A 27995-nucleotide genomic window follows, 5' to 3' on the forward strand; every position below is an offset into this window, starting at 1 on the left:
TTTAACCAATATCTTAAAATAAGACACAAATATGGCACTGATACCAATACCTGGCATTGGTAGTTTCCCATCATTGTCAGGATGGTACCACCTTTGGCATCACATGCAATGTGTGCAGGATTTTTTTAAAGTCCTGCTTTTCGACAGGACAACCTGCGGGGCTTGTCGTGCAGTTTGCAAGCTGATAGTTGACGCTGTCTTGCGGCTACAGCGAGCGATCATCACACAGCCTCGCCGAGCAGCTTTCCTCACACTTTTGGCTGGATAGAAGCCAGCATTTATCCCGGCCGCTATGGCTGCATGGGCGGCCGATTTGAAGCTCCGTGGCTTGCCTGACCAGGTACCGGTGGCGAGACCAAGCTGTTTTCATCCTGCCTGTGTACCTCGTCTGTGTAGCGGCCGAACATTACCTGCTGCCTTGATAGCTGTGTGTTTAGCTTAGGGGCTAACTAGCTGCCTGCTTTGGTTAGATACTGTAGCTGTGTGTTTTTAGACAGGGAGCTAATTAGCTGCTTGCCTGGAGTCCAACAAAACACGGTCTTAAAACGGAGACCAAAATTGCCACCATTGTCAGATAAAAACACGTTACATCACTACGGATTTAAAAAAAAGAGTTTTTTAGGGGGGGTGAATGGTTAGTGCTGACATCCTTTTTACATAGAAACCTTTCATTTAAGCGCCCATGTTTGCTCATCCCAATTAAGTGTCCCTTTAAGGATAATAAATATTCATGGCTCCAAGTTTCTTCTATGTATTTCTTTGGTCTTCCATTTTAAATGTTATAATTTTCTGGACTAGGGAGTAAATTGTCAGAAAAAAACATCATTTAAAACAAAATTTTATTGTAATACAGTTTACAGAGAAACACCTGTTGTGCACCCAGTTATAAACAAACAAATCCATAAGAACCAAATAAACATACACAGGCATTCTATTGATGGTGAGTGGTTTAGTATCCTGCCATGGCGGGAAACAGAGGGGCTTGAAAACATTTACCAGTTTTCTACTTTGCTCATCCAAACATTTTCAACAACAAACTTAATGAGTTTACCAGGGTTATACATTGAGAGCATCAAACTCTTTTGTGTCACAACACAACAAATCCTCTTTTTCCACATATATCTATCGTATTCGCATTATTCCAAGTATGAAAAAAAATATATATACTCAATAATAGGTCCTGCCTTGGTTTCATCAAACACATTAATATAAAGGAGTGTTTCAGTGTTTTAAAGGGGACATATTATGACAAAATGTCATTTCTGGTGTACAAATGCTTGGGTAAGAGAGTTCCTGCCCATCAAGTGTGAAATTAAGCCAGTCAATCTTTTGAGATGATTTCTGGAAATGCGTCTGAGCGAGCTGAATTTTGAGTCACTGTGACCAACCGTGTGACTAACAGCACCTCCACAACAAATTTCTCCACCCATGACTTGGCAGGTAGGCGTGGCCAAGATACACAGTTTTCAAAATGACTAGCATATTTGTCTGGCCAGATGTCTGCTGCATAGATCTGCAGAAAATAAACTGAAAAGTGTATATTTGAGTGTGGCTCTGTAATAAATTTCTGCCTCTAAGCTCGCCTTTCTCTTCGGACTCGGAAGCGTTTGAGAACCTAGTAGCCTCTCCCATAAACAAAACACCTAAGCTGCACTCAATGTTGTCATCGAAAAGAAAGCCCATTGGCTCTGTAGAATAAGGGGTACAGTAGATGCCCCCCCCCCCCCCAATTTGAAGTAGAGCGTTATAAGTGGATATTACATTATTAGCTGATGAATTGTTAAAAAAAAAGAAAAAAAGCACAATATGTCTCCTTTAATTCACAATACAGTGGCTATTGACTCAGGGGCTCCTGAAATGAGTGAAAAGTATTGATGGGAAAATGAAGCTTCATGAATCACTTGTGATATTTTTTGACTCCTCTAGATGGCACTGTTGGTTTAAACATGTAGTGGAAATTTAACTAATTCACTCCCAGCCATTTTCACTTCGCTCCCGGCTGTTTTATTGGATTTTGACTGATTTTGCAAGACCCACGGACTATTTTGTTCTATTGTTATAAAAACATGGAACATACCAAAAGAAAGATTAGAGTCTCTTCTTTCATCAGGATAAAAAGTATATTTGTATCTGTTTTGCAGCAATTAGCATTAGAATATAGCTAAGTTTCATCATTATTCAAAAATATGTTGAAAACACTGGGAAAAATAGCTTTTTGCAACATGGCCCTGGTTCAGCTCTTATACTCTGCTGCCACCTGCTGGCCGTTTTTTTGTAATAACTACCATTGCTTTACGCAACCTTTTCAGGTCAGAAGCTGCATCAAAGCCTTCTGTGTGCTTTAGCATAAGAAAAAAACCATAAAAAACATATACATATGTTTTTGGGACCATGGCAATATTCAAGAGAACATGTTTATATGTTTTTGGTAGCCATTACCTTTAAACCATTTAGAGTAGTAAAAAATATCCCAAGTGCTTCATGAAGCTTCATTTCCCCATGACTAGTGGAAAGTATTGCATCCAATATGTCTTTCATTTTGTTTGTATCAATATCTATCCTATCATCAATTCGCTAGCTGTAGAGGGGTGTGAGGAAACCAGGGGAGGATAAAGTGGCACAGAGACGACAAGTTAAGTCACACAAAGACCAACAAATGGCAATTTACGTTGAAGGTGGGGGGGGGGGGTCTTTGATTTGACTTGTGCTATTATCTCTTCCAATTTTGTAATCATAACTGTGCTTTGCACGCTATAGAGCTAACGGTGAAATCCACAGACTTAATATGGCTTGGCTCGTGAGATAGATCGATTCATTACTTTATATAACATAATACCCAAGCTGCACACATGCCTCGTGACAAATGCTGCAAACACAAGAGATTTGGATAACCAGGTCTCGTATAATTGTTCTGTTCTCTTTGGTGTAACTGAGGATCTGTTCGGGCTTCACTTAAGTCCAGTTTGCAACAAGCATACACATTTTGGCACAGGCAGCAGTGAGTGGGTATAGACAGCCTGTAAGAGAACAGTAGGTTGTGTTGATCTGCATGGAAGCAGCACGGGCCTTGGCAGTGGCTTTGGTTGTTGCATGGTGGGTCGAGGTTTAGGTCTGGGTTGAGGTGTCTTGTGGGGACTCCAAAAAGAATAGTAGCAATGTTGTTGTAGATGATGCGCTTATGAGCGTTTCCTCCGTCCCTCCAGATTTCTGAAGTTGGATGGCCTAATTTTCATCTCTGCAAACTCAATGGAGTGCTCGTGGCCCTTCCAGTGGAACCAGTTGACGCCCTGGGGATGAACAAGTGCAATCCATTTCAAAATAGGTATGGTTTGGAAACAGTCAAAATGATGTTGTAAATATGTTTTGTCAGGAGAATCAGCCCTGTTTTAATGAATACATTTGTCCATATGGTGTAGCTTAGGGCTGCTCGATTATGGAAAAAATAATAATCACGATTATTTTGGCAATAAATGAAATCACGATTATTCAAACAATTATTATTATTTTTGGGTTAAGACCAATTAAAAAAATAGAAACACTATAATTATCTAAGTTCCTTTTGGACCAAATAGCATTTATGAGAATATATTTATTTATTTATGTTGGCAAAAACTTAAAGTTGGAGTGCAGCATATGCACTGTGTGGTAAAAAAACAATAATATTAATATTAAGACAAATGGAATTCTTCGAAACACAATAATTATGCAAGTTCTTTTTGGATGAAACAAAATGTATTAAATTTGTTATTCTATAATTTAAAAAAGGTGTATAAATCCAAACAACTCAAAAATGAGTATGAATCTTTTTTTATGATTATGCTGATTTTGTAACTGCGGCGTTTAATAATTGACATTTTTATTGAATTTCGATTAATTGCACAGCCCGAGTGCAGCTGTTAAAAGAAGTTGCTGATAAAAATGTTCATTGCGGCGAGTGTGCCCTTCTCCCTCTTCCCAGGAACTTATTCAATCAATCGTACCTTGCTGTGACTGTTATCACCATATCTTCCCATGAGGTTGACACGGTGGCAGTTTTTATACCAGAAAGCACCCTTGTATGAAAGAGCACAGTTGGTAACAGCGATGTCATTGTCATGGTCATAAGTTGAGAAAGGACGACCATGGTGGTAGGTCATTGAATCACCTTCAAAGACAGACAATAGTGTCATTTTTGTGTACATTACCACAAGAGATTTGTTAAGAAAGTACAAAATACTTTTGTTCATTTTTACCTGCCGTTCCACTGTATCCCCCAACATGAACTTTGTAACGAGTACGAGGTTCGGAGACAGAGAACTTGTCGTAATGAGCGTAGGCTGTTTCTCCTTTATCCCTAAGGTCTACTCGCAGCTCATACTGACCGCCTGCGGTAATCTTATGCAGGTTGGACAGGCCTGCGGGGCATAACAAAGTGTTAGAATTGCACATTGAAGGATAGTCAAAGACAGATTTTAAAGGTTTGATATCCACGGTGAAGTATTTTTAGTATTCACTGTAGGGTCAGCTTGAGACCAAACTCTGCTAATTAGTCGCCAAATAAATATTGGTCAGCCAATTTAATGGAAAGCTAGCGAAGTAAAACATACGCCTTTTTCCTACCCATTAAACATGATCATGAATCAATGACACTACATTTTTACAGAAATATATACATGACAATAATAAAGGGATTGATGTATTACATTATTTTGTATGAAAAGTATGAAACATTTGCCCAATGGAAAACAATATACAGAATCTTTGACAAAATGATTTGGTGTATTGTTTACTAGAAATTACCCAGCCAGAATTCATCATTCAAATCTCCGAAGCCAGTTGTGTAATTCTTCCAGTTGCGGAAAAACTCAAGTCTGCCACTTTGACGTTTGAGGAAAATCTGTAATGAAAAAAAGATTTTAAAAAGATAAGATAAAAAGTATTTTTATTTTGCAGGATCAAAAAAATAATGGTCTAAGTCATTTTCTTGTCCCCACTTTTTTTCTTCTTCCAGAAAACACGAAAAACTGAACCAAATACCGGTTATGTTGTATTTATTAATAACTTCATTTCAGGGGTAGAATTCAATAATCTAGTAGGGCTGTCAATATTAAAGCGTTAATTTAGGAGATGAATTTAGAATTAACTCAGTGTGCAGTCAAACTTGAAGGAGTGACTGGCAGGAAGATGAATAAACATGGACTATACTATATATATATATATATATATATATATATATATATATATATATATAGGTAGTTTTACTTCCTGATTTACTTGCTTGATGCTTGTTGGAGAAGTAATTTGCACACTTTGCAGAGCCAAATTCAAACAGCATATTATGTGTACACCTTTGGTGTATCATCTCAGAGCAAAATTCCGTGCTCAAGTTTCTTCCACGGGGACTCGCAAACCAATAATGCTGGCGTGTGGAGCTCGTGAGCAGAACTAAACCTGTAAGCGAGAAGTTCTGAGAATTGTTTGAGTCCATTTTCATCATTTTGTTTAATAGTTGTGTTTTACAGGAGAAGTATTCTATTTAAGGATCAAAGAAAGTTATCAGAACAGTCACATTTTAAATATACTTTCTATTTGATGATTTTACATTAATTCCCAGATTTTACCCAAATAAATATCTGTTATAACCTTTCAAGAAAACAGTAGAAGCAGAAGTAGAAAAATGTGATTAATCGCGATGAATCTCGATTAATTAGAGAAAATTGTGTGATTGATTGGTTAGAAATTTTTTAATCGTTTGACAGCACTAATAATCTGTTTAATTAAAGGTAGAGTCTTAAGTTTTCACTCAGAAATAAACACTTCATATGAAATCCTTCTCAATCAACACCTCTGGGCTTCTGTTAATGTGTGGTAGTCATTTTGTCATCAACCACCACCCTTCCAACCTGTATTTTGCTATTTTGATGAGTTTTGCCATAAGACGGACGTTTCTGGGCGGAAAGTCAATGTTTACCCCTCCAGCCAATCACAAAGCAGGGGGCGTGTCGCTGAAGGCAGGCGCAATGTTGACGAGAAGAGTGGGGGTTGAGCCACCGGTAGGGTCTGTTTTGAATTGTTTGTTTACAAACAGAAACGGTCAAAACTTAAGACCCTACCTTTAAATTTGAGCTAATTTTAGCAGAGGTGGCAAGCCTCATGAGGAAAATATATATTTTTTTCAGTCAAAATATGACTTATTTTTTAAAAGATACGGTACTACTGTATACAGAGGTTTCATGAAAAAAAAGCTATAAGGCAAGCAGAAACATAGGATATGTAATGACAGTTATCAAGTTCATTTTATTATAGAGCTTTTTAAAAAAAAAATTGAGAAAGTTACTAAAGTAAAAGTAAAATTTCACTGCTGCTACTATCACTTTCTGGAGTTTCAATGAGTGACCTCTAAAGGATTTAAAAATAATTAAGTTTACAATCTCTATTCAACATATGTGGAGTATGTCAGGAACTCACAATCCATCCACCTCCATCAGAGGTCATGTCGCAGTTGACTTGAAGGGGCTGGCTCTCATCTCCACCCAGATAGATGGTGTACAGGCCAGACGTGGTGTCACCATTTAGCAAAGCCTGGGAACAGTCCCTTGGATATTTGTAGAGCACGCCAGCTAGAGACACAGACACACACACACACACACACACACACACACACACACACACACACACACACACACACACACACACACACACACACACACACACACACACACACACACACACACACACACACACACACACACACACACACACACACACACACTACATAAGTTCTGGCTCCCTAATGGAATGGATCTTTATTGTTATTGCAGATGCAAAAACACAGAGCAACAAAATTGATTGAAAACAGATTCAACCCATCCAAGAAAAATTAAAAAACAATGATAAACAGAGGGAGACAGGACTGAAAGTCTTGTTGGTACTTGTTTATCACCGCCCCCGAGCTCTTAGAAAAGACGTTGCTCTTAGAAGAGCTTCCCAATCAAGAGCAATAATTGTAATAATAATAATGATTAAAGCATGACGTCATAGCATCATGTTATTAAGGCAATTTAAATAGTTTGAACATTATATGAGAGAGATCGCGACAGTAATACCCGAGCAATACACCAATGTCATGAGGTCGGCATGCGAGGGGGTTCTGTATAGTATTAAATGGAATTGGACAATTTACAATGGCTCATCAGTTGAGAATGGCAGCGGTTGGAAACCCGCGGCTCTCGAGCCACACAAACATGACATAAACATAACGTTTTCCAGTGCTGTCAAAATGGCATGTTATGGAATGAATATTTTCCCCTTTTTTATTCATTCCATGGATCCCACAAGTTCACAAAAACTTTTGTGCACAAGAAATATACCTTATTGACAATTCCGAGAAGACGTCACAAGTCAAGATGGCCGTCTATTTGGTGAACGAAATCTATCTGCTCATTGAAAAGCGTTGGACTTTGATTGTTGTTATTTGATTTGTGAAGATTATTTTGATTTCAAAATGTGATGAGATGTCGTTTGCATGATAGTCACAGGAAAAAACATTACAATCTGCTGTTTGTTTTCACCGTATAAAGGAAGCATTTGCATTGTGTTGCATTGGGGACATATCAGAAATGCCCGGATGTTCGGAAATGTCAATAGAAGTTCTTAAATAAACATTACACACACATAATAATAATTAATAATACCCCACAGCTAGTTTTAATGACAGCCTATTAGGGCAACATCACTGCAAGACTTGTAGCATAGAAGTAATTTACACTTATGGTTTGTACTAAATAATAGCTAATAATTGAGCTAATAATAGTTTCATGCCAGCTGATTTAATACAAACTACATTTAAAAAAATTTTTTCAATACAATTAACCTTAAGGAGCAAATCAATATTAAAATGGGATCTTTAAAAGGTGCCAAACTCTAGTTAACATGACTCTCTGTCCTTGACTCTTAGTCTGACCTTTCATCTTCATGCGTCTTTGATTTCATCCTTTCCTAGACTGCTTGCTGTAGCTCCTTTTCGTTTCCCCTTTTCAGCCTCTCCTTTCTAGACATTATGCTATAATTATTAAATAAATAGACCAATTGTAACCAAACAGACCGATGGCATGAGAATGAATAAGACTGACTGTTGTCATTACAAGAAGGCAAAAGGGTATTTTTCACAGGCAATTGACAATTCCAAACATCCGGGGATTTCTGATATTTCCACAATGCAAATCAATGCAAATGCTTTGATCACCGATGACGCATTGGATTGTTTTTGCCTGTGACTACTAGTATAATACAAACCAGACACAAACAACAGTTCATCACATTTTGAAGTCAAAAGAATCCCCACAAATCAAATTACAATGATCCAAAGTCCAATGCTTTTCAATGCACGGATCACAGAGAGCTTCCTTTCACCGTCATTAGTCTTACTATGTGGTGGTTATCACGTTATCTATTATTGAATTAGCTTATAGAATTTTAAACTAGGTGGCTAATATCGGCTAATTTATGCTCAGTTGTTTGTGCCGTATGAGACATGCTACTTCATAACAAAATTATTATAGGTAGGGAATAGAGGGCAAACAAACAATACAATTTCACTGGATTCATAACACAGTTACCTGGCTGGGGTGGAGCAGCAGGGGAAGGAGATGCGCGTGTGTGTGTCTGTCCCACACCGCAACCGTGGGTGATTAGCGTTCACGTGACAAAGGAAGCGAGCGAGAGAGAGAGAGAGCTAGGTCGGGTGTATGTGCGCAGGGGACGCATATTGTTGTTGTTTTTTTCACACACGATTAATCATGCAGCTTTTCTAAAAGATTGTGTCAACGTCGACCTGTCTTCAGAAATGCGCACACTGGCAGCCTTGCTTCCGTCAGCCTGCCCCAAGGCAGCTGTGGCTACTTAAGTAGCTTATCGCCACCACAGAGTGAATGTGTGAGTGCATGAATAATAATATCCATTGTGAATCGTCTTTGAGTTTCAAGAATAAAAAGCGCTATATAAATCTGATGCATTATTATTAGTAAATAATCTAGCGAATTATTATATTGGCGTGTAATTGTCAAAGGATATGGAATGAATATTACATTTAAACATGTCTGTCAACGAAGATTTGCGTCAGCTCGGTATGGTGCCAGGGAAGTGGTTGTTGCAAACACTCCACAAAGACAGTGAAGGAAAGGGCCATTAAAAAGGCCGGTGACATAACCAGCAATCATTTCAGAAATGAATCAAAGAAGCGAACATTATTGGCATTCTCGATGGAAAACAACATCAACAACCGTGGTTGTGTGTTGTCAGGATGACACTATATGACGGCGAGTTTCAAAATAAACCTTTGCATATCCAAAGATTACACGAATATCAATGCCTTGGTTAACTTTTATTTTGAAGTAGTCTCTGGCAGCATGTGGTAGCTGTCTTGACTCATCTCTTGACTCGTTTGTTGGGACCAGTTCATATCGTCACACACCAGTGTCAACACAACTCCATCCCGAAATTCACATTCAACTGTTAATTAAGGATGGTCCAGACAAATAAAAAAAAATTATGGCACTTTCAACATTTTTGGGCTACCGATCCCTGCTTTATGGTGATAAAATTAGTTTGTAGCCCCGTCTCTTTATAGGGTGAATAATAAAGTTTTATAGGACTGAAAACACTTTCTCTCAAATTGAACCTGATATTTGATTTTTTAATTTTATTAAAACCAAATTTTTTTTTAATCTCCTTACTGGTGGTGAAGACAGTGCTGATGACTCTGCTTCTCTTGGGCCCAGCGATGGCCTGCAGCCTAGCTGAGTATTCTGTTGAGGCGCTGAGCTGAACCATGTTGTAGGAAACTGCAGTTGGACTGAGAACCACCTCCTGAGATGAAGCAAAATTATGTTACTGAGTGCATTTCTTATAATTAAAGTGAGAAATGCCACAACAAATATTGGCAGTGTCTATCTTTAACCCTATAATGTCAAATGTATCATTAACTCATTCAATCCCAAAAACATATAAATACAATTTTAATGCTTTGTCCTGCACTCCCAAAAACGTATTTATATGTGTTGTATGTGTTTTTTTATTTATTTATCCTAGAGCATACAGAAGGCTTTGATGCAGCTTCTGACCTAAAGAGGTTGCTTAAACCAACGGCAGCTATTGCAAAAACGGTCAGCAGGTGGCAGCAGAGTATAAGAGATCAACCATGGCCATGTTGCAACAAGCTCTTTTTGCCAGTGATTTGTGACAGGTTTGTGAATAATGGTGAAACTTAGTTATATTCTAATGCTAATCGCTGCAAAACGGAAACTGATACAAATATACTTATTTTTCTTGATGAAAGAAGAGACTCTAAGTTTTCTTTTGGTAGGTTCCACGTTTTTATAGCAATAGAACAGAATATTCTGCGGGCCTTGCAAAATCAGCCAAACTAGTAAACCATCCAGGAGCGAAGCAGATTGCTTCAGTGAAAATGGCTGGGAGTGAATGAGTTAAATACAAGACATTTTGAGCCCTCAATTTCATGAGTATAATATCAACCCCCCCCCCCCCCCCCATTAAAACCCTGACGTATATGATCCGACACATGTATTGCACGAATAATCCATTCGAGGGCAGTATCACCCAGCTGAGCAACCTTGCAAGATTGCCCCATTTGAGAAAGGAGAGACACTTATTAATAGTGGGAAATGTTCTTTCAGATTTTTTTTAAATACTAATATGTTTGATATGTCTGTTTATTATTATATTTTTGAAGTTATAAATGTACGAATTTAAAGCATTGTGACCGGTTGTATCAAATATGACACAGATCAAAAGCCATATGTGGAAGTTTTTCAAAAAAAGTTTTTTTTTTTTTTGTCCAAAAGGACCAATAAATACTCTTTTTACAAAGAATCAGAATTTTATCTCATATATTTCATGGTTGAGGCTTTATAGGGTTAAAATGTGGGAAGTGCGGTATCTATTCACCCGGATGATGCCATCTGCGGATTCAAAACTGAGGATGTAGCCTGTAATGTCAGCACGTGGCGGTCTCCACGTCAACATGCCTGACTCTGTCTGGATGTTGCTGGCTGCCAAGTCCTGAGGGGCATCCACATCTTAACAGAGAAAGAAAGGGCTGTTAGCGGCTATGAATTGGAATGTTCATTGTCTAATGAATCACAATGTGATCAACATTTTCATTAATTCAATCTGCAACATAATAACTGGATGCTTTTATACTGAAACAAAAACACACCCGTGATAAATTCCGTTGAAGTGACTGCGCTCTTGGCCAAATCTCGAATGGCATAGACCTTTACAGTATATCGTGTTGCTGGCACCAGGGTGGTCATTGCAAACTCCACCACATTTCCTGACACGCGCTCCATCACTGGAGCTACTGGGGGACACAAAAAGGCCAGAATAAAAATCATGCAGCATGAAAAAGGCTGTGTGTAGTTTAAATTGATTAAATGCTGTGTTGAAATAATTTCTTAATGATGTTTGAGGTATCAAACCCCCAACCATGAAGCTATTAGGATCACTTGTGTATGCCTACTACTAATATGGCAAATATGCCCCACAGTTGATTGTTGGTAATTGTGCTCGGTTTCAAGCAATGTATACAAATTCTTACTTACCTGAGTCTGCACTGTAGGTAATAACGTAACCATCTACTGTAGCGATGGCAGGCTGCCAGAGAAGTAGAGCTTCAGTGTCTGTGATGTTGACTGCAGTCAGACCACGGGGTTTATCTAAGGCTGCAACACAAAAACAAGGATAGACAAACATTAGTAACAGGTTGAAACGTCTGAAGCAGGAGGCAAATCCAGGTCCAGGAAGTAAAAACCCTGCCACAGTTTGGCTTTAGCCCCAGGTGCTAGCTAGCTAGCTCCCTAGGGCCTAGCTAGCTCCCATGGTGTTTGTTTACCTGATAGCGAGCTAGCTAGCTAGCATCAGGGGCTAAAGCTATACTGTGGCAGGGTTTTTACTTTCTGGACCTGGATCTGTCACCTCTGATCTGAAGGATGTGGAATCAAGTCTCACCAGCCACTATTAGTGATAAGTATATTTGTTTTTAATCTTGCATCTCATTTGATTGTGTAAGTCTACCTAGTGAAGTTTCTGGCAATTGTATAGCTAAAACGGCATGCGTGTTTTTTAGTCAGTGTGACACAAAACTTACCAGTAGTGACACTGTCTGATCCAGGCTCACTCTCCCGTTGAGCTTTGAGTGCAATGACAGTAACCTCGTAGGTGACACCAGGTATCAGGTTGGGAAGGACGGTTTGTGAGTTTGATCCATCCACTGTCACTGTCTTAGCATTTCCTGAGTGTCCAAACAATTCAGTGTCAGTCAAGGAATATTAATGGCACTGTATATGAAGTACCACCATACAAAATGTAAATCACACACACCATGAAAATAATTCAATTATTAAAGAGCTTATATTGCACATTTGAAACACATGCACACTCAAAGCGAATGCCCAGAGAGATTCCAGACAATTCAAGGAGGCAGCATTTCATCAACCAAATTGCAGTTGTCAATTTATCTGGCGGGGTGATGCATAACACCACATTGACAATTTAGCTGAACACAATTATTATTATTATGAGAGGCTATTGCCTGTAACAATGTTAGCAAAACAATACTGTACTAACACTGTGCCCAATCCCCAACATTGTACTGTATTTAGCTCCCTAGGCAAGATTTTATATGGTCCCCTTCATCAGCGATTTACATTCGCTTACAAAAGAAGTAGATTTTTTAACATTGACTTTAATTCATAAGATAGTGTCACACAATTTAAATATAAAAATGACCATATTCATAACCGAAATGAGCTACAATTTGACCTCTCTTTCTCCCATTTTCACTCTTTTATTTCTTCCTTGTGATATAGATAGTTTTGGTCTGCTTTGATATGTTTCCAAAGTTCTAGGGTCACATCAATGAATTTGTGCTCACAGAGAGCGAACAGTAAACCGGTCAGCCAGAAGAGTGGATATTTGGAACACTGAGGGAAAAAAATGTATGTTGGGTTTAAAAAAAAAAAAAAAGAAGAAAAAAAAGGATGGATGCACACATTTAAATCATGTTTTACTAACATAAATATGATTTCATTTTGTGCAATTTCCATGTTGGTGAAACATAATTATTATGTGTGTCCATGTCCATACTATTTTACATGTTAACTGAACAGGCTCTTTTCTTTTGCATTGCTTTCAATTTTATTCTGTTAGTTGTTTCATTTTCAGGCTTAGTTGTCATTGTCCAGCTTTTGTAAATAGGCACACATAGCTTCCCCACTTGAAAGAAATTAAACCACTCACACAAGATTGTATACAATGATAAAAAAAGAATACGTTTTTCTTTTGTCTTATTTTAACATTCAGTAGTTTGACAGTTCATCAAGAAGTTTCATTCTGTTAGTCACTGGCAATGGCATTAGGTGAATTTGCATTTGAACTAAATTTAGCATTTTGAGAAAAAATTACAAAAATAAGAGAAAATGTGTGATTGTAAATACTTGTAATTCGTTAGAGTAACATAATACACACTATTTTAATTTCCATGACAGCCTTAGATTTACTCATTTCACTTTCCTCCACATCAAATGAGACTTTTACTGTTGTTTGGCGGCCCCTACAGCAGATGGCGCCATAGGCGACCAGCTGGTTCGCCTTTGGCCAGGGCGGGCACTGACTGTACTGTATCTGTATACAGACAGATATTTTGCATCATATGCGTATGTACCCTTTGAGCCAAATTTTAATATACTAAAATATATACCTGCTCTATACTATATAATACAGAGCAGGGATGGGAAACTTAAATAATAATAATAATTTTATTTATATAGCACCTTTCAAGCAACACAGCCCAAGGTGCTTTACAAACAAATAAAATACAAACACATAAAGGCCAACAGGCAGTTAAAACAGTTAGGCATAAAACAATTAAACAAATAAAAATAAAAAGAACAAACATACAAATACAATAAAAGTCAAACAATGTAATCAGAAAAAACAAGCCCAAAAAAATAAGTCTTTAAAAGAAACTTAAAAGATGTTAGAGACTCCGCATTTCTAACATGGTTAGGAATGCTGTTCCAGAGTCTCGGGGCCTTAACAGCAAAAGCTCGATCGCCCTTAGTTTTTAACTTGGATTCTGGGACTGCCAATAATGTTTGATTGGCGAATCTTAACAATCTTTTTGGTCTATACGGATTTAAAAGCTCATTAATATAGTTTGGTGCCATGCCATGGAGTGCTTTAAAAGTTATTAATTACATTTTAAAATAAACTCTAAATTGTACCGGCATATATATGAGTAATATGAGTTATTTTACTATTTCTAGTAAGGAGTCGTGCAGCAGAATTTTGAACTACTTGTAGTTTGTTCAAATAATTTTTATTCAAGCAAGTAAATAAAGAATTACAATAATCCATCTTTGACAATACAAAAGCATGAATAATTTTCTCGGTATCCTCCAATGAGAGAACAGACCTAATTTTAGCAATATTGCGGAGTTGCAAGTAGCATGACTGCACGAGCTTCTTTACATGGATATCAAACTTCAGTCCTGAATCAAATATCACACAGCAGATTTCGAGAAGAAGGTCTAATATTTGAAACAAGAGGGCCAAGTAAGGATTGTAGTCTATCTGAGACTTCCTTTGGGCCAAATAAAATAACTTCTGTTTTGTTTGAATTAACGTCCGGCGGTCTCGAGGAAGCTCCTTCAGAAGCTGGAGGTCAACACCGCGTCCAAAACGCAGAGGCCAGCACGGCCGAAGCTTTTCGGATGAACCGACGATCGGTAGCAGCCAGGAGTCAAAATGGTCCAGGATACGCCACAACGGAGTACATCATGTGTTCGGGAACGAAGCTTGTTCCAGCGCCCGTTTTCGCTTCACCAGCTGGCCGCCGCGTTTACACCGGCGCCGCTGTCAACACCGGTATGAGTTGTTTACGTTTTTATATCTTGCCCCCGTAAAGAGGTTGCCGGTTGCCTTCAGGAATAATGACTACCGCCGCCGATGGTACGGAGGGAAATTACTTCTCACGCATGCGCTGAAGGTACGTAATAGTCTGTGTCGTTTCGGTGTGTATGACGCCACAGGGGGTAGGTGTCGGTTACATTTGGCCAACGTCGGATTGGTGTATCTAGGCCTTTAGACACGTCTGCCATCTAGTAATGAATTGTGACATTACAACTTAAAACTACAGTCGACCCCTGCATATTTGAAATTCAGCCCCTGTGGAATTGCCTTTTCACAGATTAATTGACATTTTTTAAAAGTATTTCTTTATATTTTGGATTTTCCCATTTTTTCCAGGATCCCCCATGGATTTGAATTATTATTTTTTCTATTAATCAAGGGGCCGGCAGTTGCCCTTGCCTGGTATAGAGTTAAAGTGGCAGCAGTTGTGATTCAAATCTGTCGTGAGTTTTTTTTTTTCCGACAGAGCTCATCAAGTTGTCTTAAATAATGCTGGTCAAACATGATGTGACTGACCTCCATGAGCAGGCACATACGTGACCCTGTAGCTGTCCACTCGGGCTCTTGAAACTGCCCAATGGACAGTAGCAGATGAGTCAGTGACATCAGAGAAGCGTATTCCTTTGGGTGGCCCCAGATCTGGTAGAAATGACACATGGGACACAGAATGGACAAATCAGAAGGTTGTGAGCCAATATGGTCTTTGCATTGTCAGACTGCTGAGTCCTACAGAACAAGAACATAGGAGGAAGTGGGTCAATGAGCATCTAATTATGCATGAAATCAAGCACTTTAGCATTTGTTAAAGCAGAAAAGAAGACTAGCTTGATCAGAGTCCTTCACTACAAAGCACGGACGAAAGCAGAACAGAGTGAGCTTGTGAAGTGATGTAGACAGACAAAAGGAGCCCAGTGGAAGCCAGCGCTGACAGAGCACTTCCCAGTAAATGGCCAGTAGTAACAGTATCTTGCGTGACAGACCTGAGGAGATTAACTTGCCCCCATTTCATCAGGAGACAAAACATCCGCCAGACAACCCAAGAGTAAAGCCTTACCCCCAGGGAGGAGAAAAAGGACACAGCCATAGACACCAATTTTACAAAGTATATGACAGAGACAGTAACTCCACCTCTTTTTTTGTGAAAAAGATCCAAAGACATCACTGGTAGAATAACAAGACAAAAATGACATCACAGTAGGATTGTAGGAAAGCTCAGTAAATGTCCTGAGTGGTAGGAAACTGACATGTCTGATATTTTGATGATAAAACTTTGACCCAGTTTGCAATCTCTCTCGTTTTCAAGACGGCTGCAGTTCACGTCAACCACTCAGGAGTACTGGTAGACACCAAGCCACTGACACATGGCCACACAAAAAATGCATGTTCGAAATTTGTTTCTTAAAGAAAATATAGGTTTTGGAGTTTCCTGCATCAAGTGGCTTGGACACATACTGTTCATTGTTTGGTTAGTGAACAAATAATAAGAGAGATAAGATATGACCCTTCACCTTCCCATGCTTGTGAAAATGTACATAATAGGACAAAAACACTGATCACGTTGACAAGACAAATACAACTAAAAACAACAACAACCTGTCCCTTCCCAATTTGACATTATTATTACCATCCTTTCAAGATGTACCTGTTCTCACCCCCTCGATTAGAGACTTGGAGCGCCTTCCCAAAAATAGTCCAAAGATTTCAATTTTGTACTCTGTGTCCTGGCTGAGGTCTGTCACTTGTGCGCTTCTCTCTTCGCCGGCCAACACCAGCTCTTGTGGTTGGTCAGGGCTCTCAGCCTGGCTCACCATTATGACAAAGGTGTCGAAAGAATCTTCTTCTGCCGTCCAGACCAATCTAAAGCTCTCAGGAGTGATGTCAGACAGCAGGAGAGCCTGCACCTGTGGTTCAATCTCTGAGTGACAAGGGAAAGTCAGTTTTGCTCTTATGTGAAACTCAAGAATGCTTTGATGTTAGAGAAACATTGTGATAAATGAGTATGGACCAAGTATTGGTGATGTGGAAGATCAGCAGCATAAAGCCAGAGTTTTGTTTGTAGAAATACTGTCCTTAATTTACAAAAACAACTATGTTTTGCATTTACACAATTATTCATACCCCAATTTATATTTAACTGTTGAAAATGAATTGAAAGTGTTAGTGTAAAAGAAACACAGAGACAATAAATCAATCCCGCCTGTAATTTTGAAGAAGCCAGCAAGTGCATTAAAGCCATGTTTTGTTTGATTTAACTTGCCCGCCCTGGGTGCTTGTGAATTGGATTCATCCTGCCTAACACTGAGTTTAAGACTTGGGACGGCACATCTGAAAAATTGCTCCAGGACAGGCCAGCACCAATTGTCACAGTGCGCTGAAAGCAAATGACCCAGATGCAAGGAAAGTTGAAAAGGAGTTTTGTCAAGCAATATGGCATGACTCCTCCTTGTGAATAGCTTCAAGTCAGCTCTTAGGTAATCTATAAACTCCGAAATGTCATTAGTGAATACAGTGGTACCTCAGAGTTTGAACATAATTCGTTCCTGTGAAGTTTTCAAAGTCAGATTTGTTCAACCTCCGAAGCATTTCTTTCCCATAGGAAATAATGTAAATGCAATTAATCAGTTTCCAAGCTCTAAAAGCAGATTTTTTTATTTTAATTTCAATTTAATTTCTATTTATGTAAAAACATGTACACCCTGTGCAGTATTTAAACAATGAAAAAAATACCATACCCTTTTTTGTTGTGGTGGCATCAGTATATGGAAAATGCACTCGCAAATGTACTGTTCTAAATTCATCCTCATTGCTATGTTGCTATGCTTGCTTTAGTTCAGTGCCGACTTTGTGTATTTTACATTGGGCATATTGTTAGACTAAGGGGTCCTTGCATGCACTGTTTATCGTCAGGCACATCGTTGAACAGCTAAGGCAGGGGTCCTCACACCAGTATTTACGGAAGTAGTCACGGTAGATACAATGGCACGATTATCTCCTTCCATAAATGCGCTGTGGTTTGTAGCACTTGATGTTTTTCCTTGCTGTCACTGACAGTTGTCTTTCTTTGGGACCATGACGAAGAAAATTGCTGTGGAAAAATCAAAATCCGGGAGTGTTCACGCTCTGACTCGAAATGAGCAGCGGCTCGTCTCGACTACCGTGACGTCTACATTCGGCATCACTCAGCTTGACTCGGCTACCCGCATTTTTTACTCAGATTTTTTGGTCGAAGTCCGATTTGTACGAGTTCCGAGATGTTCGAACTCCGAGGTTCCACTGTAGATGGTATGCTGCAAAAACATTTGTTTGAGTGGAAAAGTTCATCCTGTCATCTTTCATTTTGCCTGCACTACACTGGCGGCGGTGTAAATGCTCTTCCTTTCAGACAAGATGTTCTTTTTTGCATGCACTGTAGTCCTCCCGCAAAATTAACTGCACAGCAAAATTGCCAATTTGGCAGATGCAATCATGGGTGTGCCCAATTAATAGATCTAGGTTTTATTTCTGTTTGCATAAGCAATTAAGTTTTCTTGTTTTAACATACACAAATATTGAGCATAACAGGGTCTTATTTTCATGTTTAAGTGCTTTAACACTTTTGTGCCAATCATGTACGAGAGGAGAAAACACTTCAAGGGTTTTGTGCATCAAGTGCTTACAAATGAGTGTATGGGTTGATGACAAGCTGCTAGACGAGCAGCCATCATTAGCAGCTAGTGAAAACCCGCAAGCTAATAAGGCATAGAAACTTCCGGTATGGCCACAAGTACACATGGACCAGGCTGAGCTTTTAAAGCTGTCTGGAAATATAAAAGGCATGTTAAAGCACAGAAAAACCTCAGAATAAAGGATAGTGCCGCTGCTCATTAAAACACCACCAAATGTGGGGTCTCAGGGGTCCGCCTCAAACCCCTTTTTTCCTATGAGGAAAAAAAAATGCATGAGGCATTTGTTATGAGAAAAAGAAGTGGAAATGAGAAGCGGAGCAGACAAATCCCAGGGAGCTGTCACTCTTCATTAGCCACCAACAGCAGCTTTAACTGGTCAGTGCAACAGAAAGAGGGTCACATCCATCAGTTTACAAGCCTTAGCTTGCTACTGATTTCACCCTCTCGCTACTTCCACTGTGTGTCTCAGTCGCCACACAGCTCCACGTTTGGGGGAACAGAATCCCCGCTCACAAAAGCGAGCTTGTTATTTGGATGAGGTTATGCAGCGAAGCCTGCAGTAACAAGGGTCTGCAAGCAGAAACGATGTGCTACTCTCACCTGACAACTTTACTGTTAGATTGTGGTGAGCGAATTTGGCATGCTGTCCACGTCTATTTGTGGTTCCATCGGTCATTTGCTCCATCAAACTATTTGGCTAATCAAAGTTTCCTCGGTTGATGTTTTTCAGTTAAAGGACTTAATCTCCCTTGTAATGTCATTCTCCACTTGACTAGTGTTGACTACTGTGCACAACATAATTAAGTTAGTCAGTGCCTGCATTCACTACTCGGAATGTTTAACGCTCTTGAAAAAAACATGGTTTGATCGACCATTAACATGCAGACAATAGACTGTGTTGAGTGTATGCCATATTCTGCATGGCCTCAGAAGCCCCTGGCACCCAAGCCCGAGAGCCCAGCAGCAATGGCAGCCTGAGAATGAAGAGCGGCCCAGTCTTTGGGAGACCTGGGTTGCATACAGACGAGCAGCCTTGAACAAATTCACAAAAGCTTCAGGGTTTTGATTTAATTCCTGTCAGTTCTCTCTTTTTCCCTCTTACTTGACTGATCCAAGTCTTTAAAATGTTGAATGATGCTGGAATGACACACACTCACAAAACTGTAGACGAATGAACGAACGAAGGATCGGCTCAGTTTTACTATTATGTAGACTCTTATTATTTCTCAAGAGGTTATTGTTTTAGGTCAGGCTATATTATATTTGAAAAGGTTCTCTGGAGACATTACGATGTATCATACAGTCCACTGACAGTTAAATTCAGAGCATTGTAATTGATAATAAGTGTAATTGGTGATGTGGGGCGACACCAGCACACCTGTTTTACCAGTTACACATTCAATGAATGCTCATCAATTAGTTTATACTTGGCCACGTAACAGAACAGGGGCCCTATTTTTCGTGCCCATTGCAAGTCTAGCGTAAAGAGCGATTTAACTGTGCGCATGGGTGGAGTTTTCTTTCTTTTGGAGTTTCATAGGCGCCTTGCAGTTAAGCGTTTGCGCCATTGTGAGAGTGAACACAGCCAACTTGCTTCCCGGCCAATAATTCATTTTCTTTTAAATCAGCGTGCATGGCGGGGAAGCAGGAATAGACTCGCTAGAGTTCATGCAGAAGAGCAAAACACACAAAGTATGTTAATAAGGAACTGCAAGCGGCACAGATCACTGCTGTGAAGTGCGCCATCGTTCGTGTCCGTGTGTTCACCTCCCCTCTCCTCCACCAACAGCTGTGCCGTGGCCAAGGAGGGTAATATTAAAAATATAATAATACAGTTGTCCCTCACTACTTTGCGGTTCACTTATTGCGGATTCACTCTATCACGGATTATTATCTGTGTACGTTTATGCTGCTATTTTTGTCTTTTTTTGTAATATTTGAGTAAATAAAAACAGCTTTCTTTCATTCAACACAATCTATTCCATTTTAAAACTAAATATAGAATATTTCGTAAATTAAGAAACGTGTACCATAAGTTAACATTTTTCCAGACATTTTTCTTCTTTTAATTCTTTTTAGCAAGTCAGTGTCCCATCAGTGGTGAGCTATTTTGGAACAGGTTACGGTTAGTAAGTCTATTCCATGTGTCTCATGACTTCTCTACATCCTGTAATGGAGCACTAGTGCCTGAATTATGTCTTTTGATAGGGTGTTGTTTGTGAATTTGAATTGGTTACACTGCCTGAGTGGCGTGTCTGGCATCAATTCTGGCAGAGTGTGTGATGGTTAGTCTGTGTTCTCCTTTTAATGTGTTTTTCCAACAATTTAAATGTTTATGCTTACGAATGAGAGGGAACAAAACCTTTCTTCATTTCTATGCAGAGTTTCAACCAAAGAAGATTTTCAGTCACATGGCAAATGCCAATCATTTCACCGTTTATAAAATAAACATCCCAAGGTAATTTTCTTGCTGCAGTTTTCAGTTTTTCAAAGGAAAAGATAAGGAGAAAATAGGAAATGTTTTCTAACCTCCACAAGAGTCAGTTGAACACTTTGGGACGATGCTGAACACAGCAAAATTCCAAGAACAGAGTGTGATAGACAGTCTCAACTACCTCTCATTTGGAAAGTCTACACAGATAGTCACTCTCACAAGTGTGAAGCAGCAAGACAGGAATCAAGCAAAGGAAAGCGCAAGGCCCCAGCGTTGACTGTGTTTATACCTGTGATGGTGTCTGCAAAGACAGGGTCTAAGACGAGGCCCCTGTACACCCCGTACAGATTGACCCTGTACCAGGTGGTGGGAGTGAGGCCAGAGATGACAATGCTGCGAGCATCGGCGGGCGCAGTGTGATTTTGCCACTCAGCGCCCGTCTCTGCATCAGTAACTTCGATCAGAAAGGCTTCAAAGGCCCCCTCCTCTGCGGACCACGACAGGAGGAAGCTGTCCCATGACATATCGCTGACAGTGACATTAGTCACCATGGGCTTCTCCTCCGCTGGGTGATGAAAAACATATCAACATGGAGTTACAATATTGGACAAAGAATGAGCAGCCACATTTTTATTTTATTATTATTATTATTATTTTTTTTACATGATCTTGTGGAACCCCCAAACACACACACGCACGCACCTCACATTTTAGAAGCTCTGGGTTAGAACAATACGGAGTTCAATTTTTGCCTGGTGGTGCTGACAGTTTGGACTGGATCGCTGGTAGTATAATGACAATGTTTTGATAAAGTCCAGCTGATATTGGTCTAACTGTCAGCAAAAAAATAGAAAGCATTGCAAAATGCTTGTTATGATGCATGTGTTGAACATCCAAGCAAACACGAGAGGGCTTTTGTGAGGCAGTGGATGATAGTAGCAGAAAATGGCTGTTGACACTAATGGCATCACATTTGTATTTCAGCAATTTAATTTTGCTGTCTCAAAGGAAAATGCTGCTTTCACTTGACTGGGGTAGAAGAAATTCCGCTATTTTCGCTACAAAAGACCAGACTGAACAAAGTGGCTCATTATTGATGCCTGCCTATAGCCATCCCCTCCATATTACCATATGTGAGAGAGGAGAGAGAGAGAGTAGTAGCGAGACATGCAATGCGGCTTGGGTGCATTAATGACCAAGAATGAGTCATTAACATTTGAAGGTGCAGCGTAGCCCTGCCCGGACGGTAGAAAGTACGCTGTCCACTTCAACCCTATGCGGAAGCCATGCAGAACAATGCACAGCAGCCTGTAATCGGAGTCCATTATATGCGCGGCATTCAGAGAATAGATTAGAATGAGATAGAGGGTGCAGATAAACATCACAGCTCCTATTATCCTCTCAACACTGCCAAGCTTATGAAGAGCAGATGTCATAAGAAACAGTAAGTAAGTGACATGCGGTGAGTGCCCCGTTGAAATCAGATGATCGCTGATGAAGCATTATGCTATGCTATGCCTTTCCATTCCAATCAATCCTGTACAACTTTGGAAAAAGTCTGAATTAGTGGACCTCTAAAGTGACATTTGTTTGAAGTCCTTCTCGTACTCAGCCGAACCTAACTTATGCTCCTGCAGCAAACCAAAAAATGCTTACCACGTGTGGAGCATGCAGTCAGCTGTTGACTAGAATTATGAAGGACTATTTTACATAACAATATGAAATATATTGCAATTAAAATGAGACTTGAGAAAAAACAGCAAACACAATCTTATTCACTCCCAGGACCTTCTGTGCTGCCATCATGTATTGTGTGAGCCTGTAAACTAAACTATTTTTAGTATTGTCGTGTGTCATGTAAGCGGAAAGCTTTTGCACTGGGAGGCCAGAAGTTCCACCTTCGCACCCTCAACCATCCAATCACAAATAGTGTTCGTATAGTTTTATGATTGATGTGAGATAAAAATCCATCCATCCATTTTCTGAACCGTTTATCCTCATGAGGGTCACGGACATGCTGGAGCCTATCCTATGGAGGACCAAAACTGCCAAACTTAGAAGTAAATAAATGACTAAATAAATAAATAAAAGTGAAAATAAAAACGGATATAAAAACTTAAATACAAAAATAAAAATAAATGGAAATAAAAACACACATATATATATATATATATATATATATATATATATATATATATATATATATATATATATATACACATAAATACCTAAAAAATAAATAAATAGATTAAAACATTAAAAACGAGATTCCCCCTTTGTGAGTCATCACCTTATCGAGGTGGAGGGGTTTGCGTGTCCCAATGAGCCTAGGAGCTATGTTGTCTGGGGCTTCATGCCCCTGGTAGGGTCACCCATGGCAAACAGGTCCTAAGTGAGGGACCAGACAAAGCATGGCTCAAAAGACCCCAATGATGAACACAAACTTTGGATCTTCGTTTCCCTTGCCCGGACGCGGGTCACCGGGGCCCCCCTCTGGAGCTAGGCCTGGAAGTGGGGCTCGAAGGCGTCTGGTGGCCGGGCACAGCCCGAAAAGGCAACGTAGGTCCCCCTTCCCATGGGCTCACCACCGGTGGAAGGGGCCAAAGGGGTCGGGTGCATATTGAGTTGGGTGGCAGCCAAAGGCGGTCCGACCCCCGGGTACTGAAGCTAGCTCTGGGGACATGGAATGTCACCTCTCTGGCAGGGAAGGAGCCCGAGCTGGTGTGCGAGGCTGAGAAGTTCCGACTAGATATAGTCGACTCGCCTCCACACACGGCTTGGGTTCTGGAACCAATCCTCTCGAGAGGGGCTGGACCCTCTTCAACTCTGGAGTTGCCCACGGTGAGAGGCGCAGAGCAGGTGTGGGCATACTCATTGCCCCCCGGCTAGGCGACTGTACGTTGGGGTTTACCCCGGTGAATGAGAGGGTAGCCTCCCTCCGCCTTCGGGTGGGGGGACGGGTCCTGACTGTTGTTTGTGCTTATGCACCAAACAGCAGCTCAGAGTCCTCGGAGGGTGTGCTGGAGAGCGCTCCCCCTGGGGACTCCCTCGTTCTGCTGGGGGACTTCAACGCTCACGTGGGTAATGACAGTGAGACCTGGAGGGGTGTGATTGGGAGGAACGGCCCCCCCCGATCAAAACCCAAGCGGTGTTTTGTTATTGGACTTCTGTCCTCGCCACGGACTGACCATAACGAACACCATGTTCAAACACAAGGGTGTCCATATGTGCACTTGACACCAGGACACCCTAAGCCGCAGTTCGATGATCGACTTTGTAGTCGTGTCATCGAATTTGCGGCCGTATGTGTTGGACACTCGGGTTAAGAGAGGGGCGGAGCTGTCAACTGATCACCACCTGGTGGTGTGTTGGCTCCGATGGCGGGGTAAGATGCTGGTCCGACCAGGCAGACCTAAACGTATTGTGAGGGTCTGCTGGGAACATCTGGCAGCATCCCGTCAGAAAGAGTTTCAACACCCACCTCCGGCAGAACTTTTCCCTTGTCGGGGGACATTGAGTCCGAGTGGACCATGCTTCCATTGTTGAGGCGGCCGATCGGAGCTGTGCCCGTAAGGTGGTTGGTGCCTGTCGTGGCGGCAATCCTCGTACCCGCTGGTGGACACCAGCGGTAAGGGATGCCGTCAAGCTGAAGAAGGAGCCTTTTTGGCCTGTGGGACTCCGGAGGCTGCTGACGGGTACCGGCTGGCCAAGCGGAATGCGGCTTCGGCGGTCGCTGAGGCAAAAACTCGGACATGGGAGGAGTTCGGTGAGGCCATGGAAAACGACTTCCGGACAGCTTTGAGGAAATTCTGGTCCACCATCCGCCGTCTCAGGAGAGGAAAGCAGTGCGCCAAATTTCTTGGGGTCTTGTTCACAAGTGAGCGTAGGTTAGAGCTGTAGCAAACTGTCTAGAGTGAGCGGGTCGGCGAACAAGGAAGTCTCGTGGAAAGTTCCAGCAATGGATGACTATCTTGTCGACTGCACAACTTGCAACTTGAGTTGCTCAACAACAAGTCGTGGTGACAGTGGACAAGATAGTCGTCCATTGCTGGAGCTCTCCATGCAAGCCGGCGAGACTTCCTTGTTCGCTGACTCGCTTACTCGACCATTGAAAGGCAGTTTGCAACGCTTAGGGCCGCCCCCTCATTTGAATAACATTTTGACCTGACAAACCTGGTAAAAGTGATTTTTGCTCCTAAAACTCAGGTTACAGCGCCAGCATATTTTCACACTAAATTTTAAGCTGTGATCCGTGAGGCTTAAGCTATGTTTGTTTTTATAATATAGTTAATGTAGCACATAACATAAAAAAATCAGTTTTCTTCAGAACCTTTTCTATCCTCGGATGCATGCATGGTTTGCCTACTGGGGTCGAATAGAAATCAATCTTGGTGCCAGGTGTCATACATTGCAAGCAAATGTTTTATTTCGGTTACAAAAGTACCATGACCTTCAAATTTAGAAACATCTTTTAAAACTGAAAGAGAATAATTAAAATGTAAATAATTATTTATTTTCCAAAGTCACAGATAGCCACGGCAAAAGATGGAAGGGCCACATGCAGGTCCAGAGCTGCAGGTTGTAGACCCTTGCTATAATCATTTCCACTACATGCATTTGAGCTAGATGAATAGTGTGACATCGTACCATGAAGACAGTGTAGGCCACCATTGAATTAATTATATATAAGTAGCGTGGCAAATCAAACAAAGGTCAACAATGAACATGCTGCGACATAAAGTGCATTAAAGCACTTCAAAATCGGCAAGTGGAACACTGAACTGAACCAAACTATTGTTCATCCATGACCATTCAGATCCGCAACATCCACCTTCAGAATGACCACACAAGGCATGTGACGGTATGCCATCACAAATTGGTCTAAATCTCATGATGACAGAAGTTAGTTTCTCCATTGATCATTCATTTCCAATATTACATTTGTGTGATGTATTTGCGTCTCGTGTTGCCTCTCAGCAGGTCACTTCAAACACTCAAATCAAATTATTTTAATCCTCTCATTGACACCAAGGCAGTAAGGAGATCCCTGAAACATCCATCAAACCTCGCTTCACCTCCACCCCTCCTCTTTTCTCCAATTGCTCCTGTAAAACGAGACCAATCTATGTTCATGTCTGGAGACGATAAAGGCTGCAGACCGGCGCAGGCTGTGGATTAGAAGGCTGCTGATTTGGGAGACAATGTTTTAACAGGAGTCCCAGCATGTGGTCTTTTATCTGACACACCCAGAGTTCATCGTGGTCAAATCGCACAAAACCAGAGGGGAGCTAGGCTGACGTCAACAATTACCACATGAATGAACATTGTTCAGTGCCGCACCACACCACCAATGCCATCACCCTACCCATTATACTTACTATGCAGTCCAAAAATACACAATGGACAGTTTGTATAAGCTTTCCAAGGTATCACCCCCACCCCACCCCATCTTGTTCCCTTGTATTTTGATTTCTGTCCACAGACGTTGTTGCATAAGTGGAAAATGTATTCATGAAATGTGTGGTTTTGAAGGCGGTTTGACTGCCACAATTATGTTATATTTTTAGCAGTGGCGTACCGTAAGGGCCTTCAAGGCTGTAAATACTGCAAATACTGTCTACATTTATTTCTAACGGACTTTTGTCTTCATTTAATTGCGTGTGTCTTGGCGGGGCTGCCTACAATCTTGTGGGTTATCATCATTATTATTATTATTTGTCCAATCAAATTTCAGCTTTTGTGTGTTGCTATACCAGCGCCATAAACTTCCCAAGGCCTTCAGACGCAGGTTTGCAGGCTCTGTACAATTGAAACAATGGCAGCTTTATAAAAAGAAAATTTTAACTAATCAGATTTCATTTTTCAATTTCCGGGACATTCTGGCAGGCCTCGGGGGATATCAGCACTTTTACGTCCTCTGGTGATTCTGATGAGTGAGCTTCATTGCATAAAGTCGGGAGCACACACACACACATTGACTGTACATTACTGGAAATTCATTTTCCAACTTAAAAATGCTGGAAAGCCTGGCAGGGCAAGTTGTTCAACAACTGTTTTTGCCTGTAGCTGTAGTTTCCTGACCTTCTTTATGAAGGGCGCAGTCTGCGCAGAGACAGAAAAAGCATGACAGAATATTAAATGAGATAGCAAAAAGTGGTAAAGCTCATTCAAAATTGAGATGCTGCTATCACGGGACATTTGACAAAAGCAATGATGTCACTTTTGTTGCAAAACAGGAAATTCTGTGGAAAAGAGCTTAAATATGGTTGTGATTTTAGAAGGAAAAGTAATGTTAATTGTTCTTAATTGCCAGAAAAATAAACACTACAACACCAGATATGTAGCCAAACTGAAAAGTGAAGCAGAAGGTTATGTATTGATCACTCTGTTGCTTCAGTAAGATACAGTATTTTGGATGGGTTAATGGATCAAGGAGGGACACATAAAAATGTTGTTATCCTCCATGAACAAAAAAGTAACCTGCAAACAAACAAACAAATAAACAGAAAAGCACACAAATATGGCATTCCACATTTTTTTAAGAGCTGAAGTCTGTGTTTTACTGTAACTTCACTGATACCTTCAATACCGTCAGTTAGTCCAATATGGAACAAGGTTTCATTTGATAATATCACTCTTAATGTTTCATATTCACCGACCTGTTGGTGCTGAGATGGTGGTTGGTGCGCTGGTCCTGCGACCCCGCTCAGCAGTGATGCTGATGGTATAGAGCATGCCTGGAGTCAGGCTTCTCAAAGTATGAGACTCTGAGCCTCCTGGGACCACTTCCTCTGCCCTTTGGCCATCAGCAGAAACATAGACAAGTCGGTAGGAGTCCAGCTTGGACAGGGGGCGTCTCCACTCCAACATCATTGTTGTTTCTGTCACATCTGCAACAGTTAGACTCTTCGGTGCATCCAGAGCTG

The 27995-nt window shown here is 40.7% G+C and overlaps 1 protein-coding gene across 6 annotated transcripts in view; it reads right to left on the reverse strand.

The window, feature by feature from the left end:
• Positions 1-822: 822 nt before the first annotated feature.
• Positions 823-27995, reverse strand: part of tncb (tenascin Cb) — a 112699-nt gene continuing 85526 nt past the window's right edge. For 3 of the 6 annotated variants that reach the window (XM_086075670.1, XM_086075669.1, XM_086075671.1), the window contains exons 10-22: positions 27729-27992; positions 21359-21634; positions 15487-15609; positions 12146-12289; positions 11601-11720; positions 11216-11359; positions 10945-11075; positions 9714-9846; positions 6448-6599; positions 4780-4876; positions 4233-4394; positions 3981-4144; positions 823-3287 (exon numbers count right to left, since the gene is read on the reverse strand). In XM_086075670.1, coding sequence (XP_085931796.1) covers positions 3177-3287; positions 3981-4144; positions 4233-4394; positions 4780-4876; positions 6448-6599; positions 9714-9846; positions 10945-11075; positions 11216-11359; positions 11601-11720; positions 12146-12289; positions 15487-15609; positions 21359-21634; positions 27729-27992 — 2021 coding nt within the window. In that variant the 3' untranslated portion in view covers positions 823-3176. Of the gene's footprint in view, positions 3288-3980; positions 4145-4232; positions 4395-4779; positions 4877-6447; positions 6600-9713; positions 9847-10944; positions 11076-11215; positions 11360-11600; positions 11721-12145; positions 12290-15486; positions 15610-16612; positions 16886-21358; positions 21635-27728; positions 27993-27995 lie in introns of all 6 variants that reach the window. The other 3 variants (XM_086075674.1, XM_086075672.1, XM_086075673.1) reach the window with 3 other exon arrangements.

Source organism: Leptonotus elevatus, chromosome 5 (assembly GCF_054856555.1).
Source record: "Leptonotus elevatus isolate MCC_2025b chromosome 5, RoL_Lele_1.0, whole genome shotgun sequence".
NCBI classification, from domain to species: domain Eukaryota; kingdom Metazoa; phylum Chordata; class Actinopteri; order Syngnathiformes; family Syngnathidae; genus Leptonotus; species Leptonotus elevatus.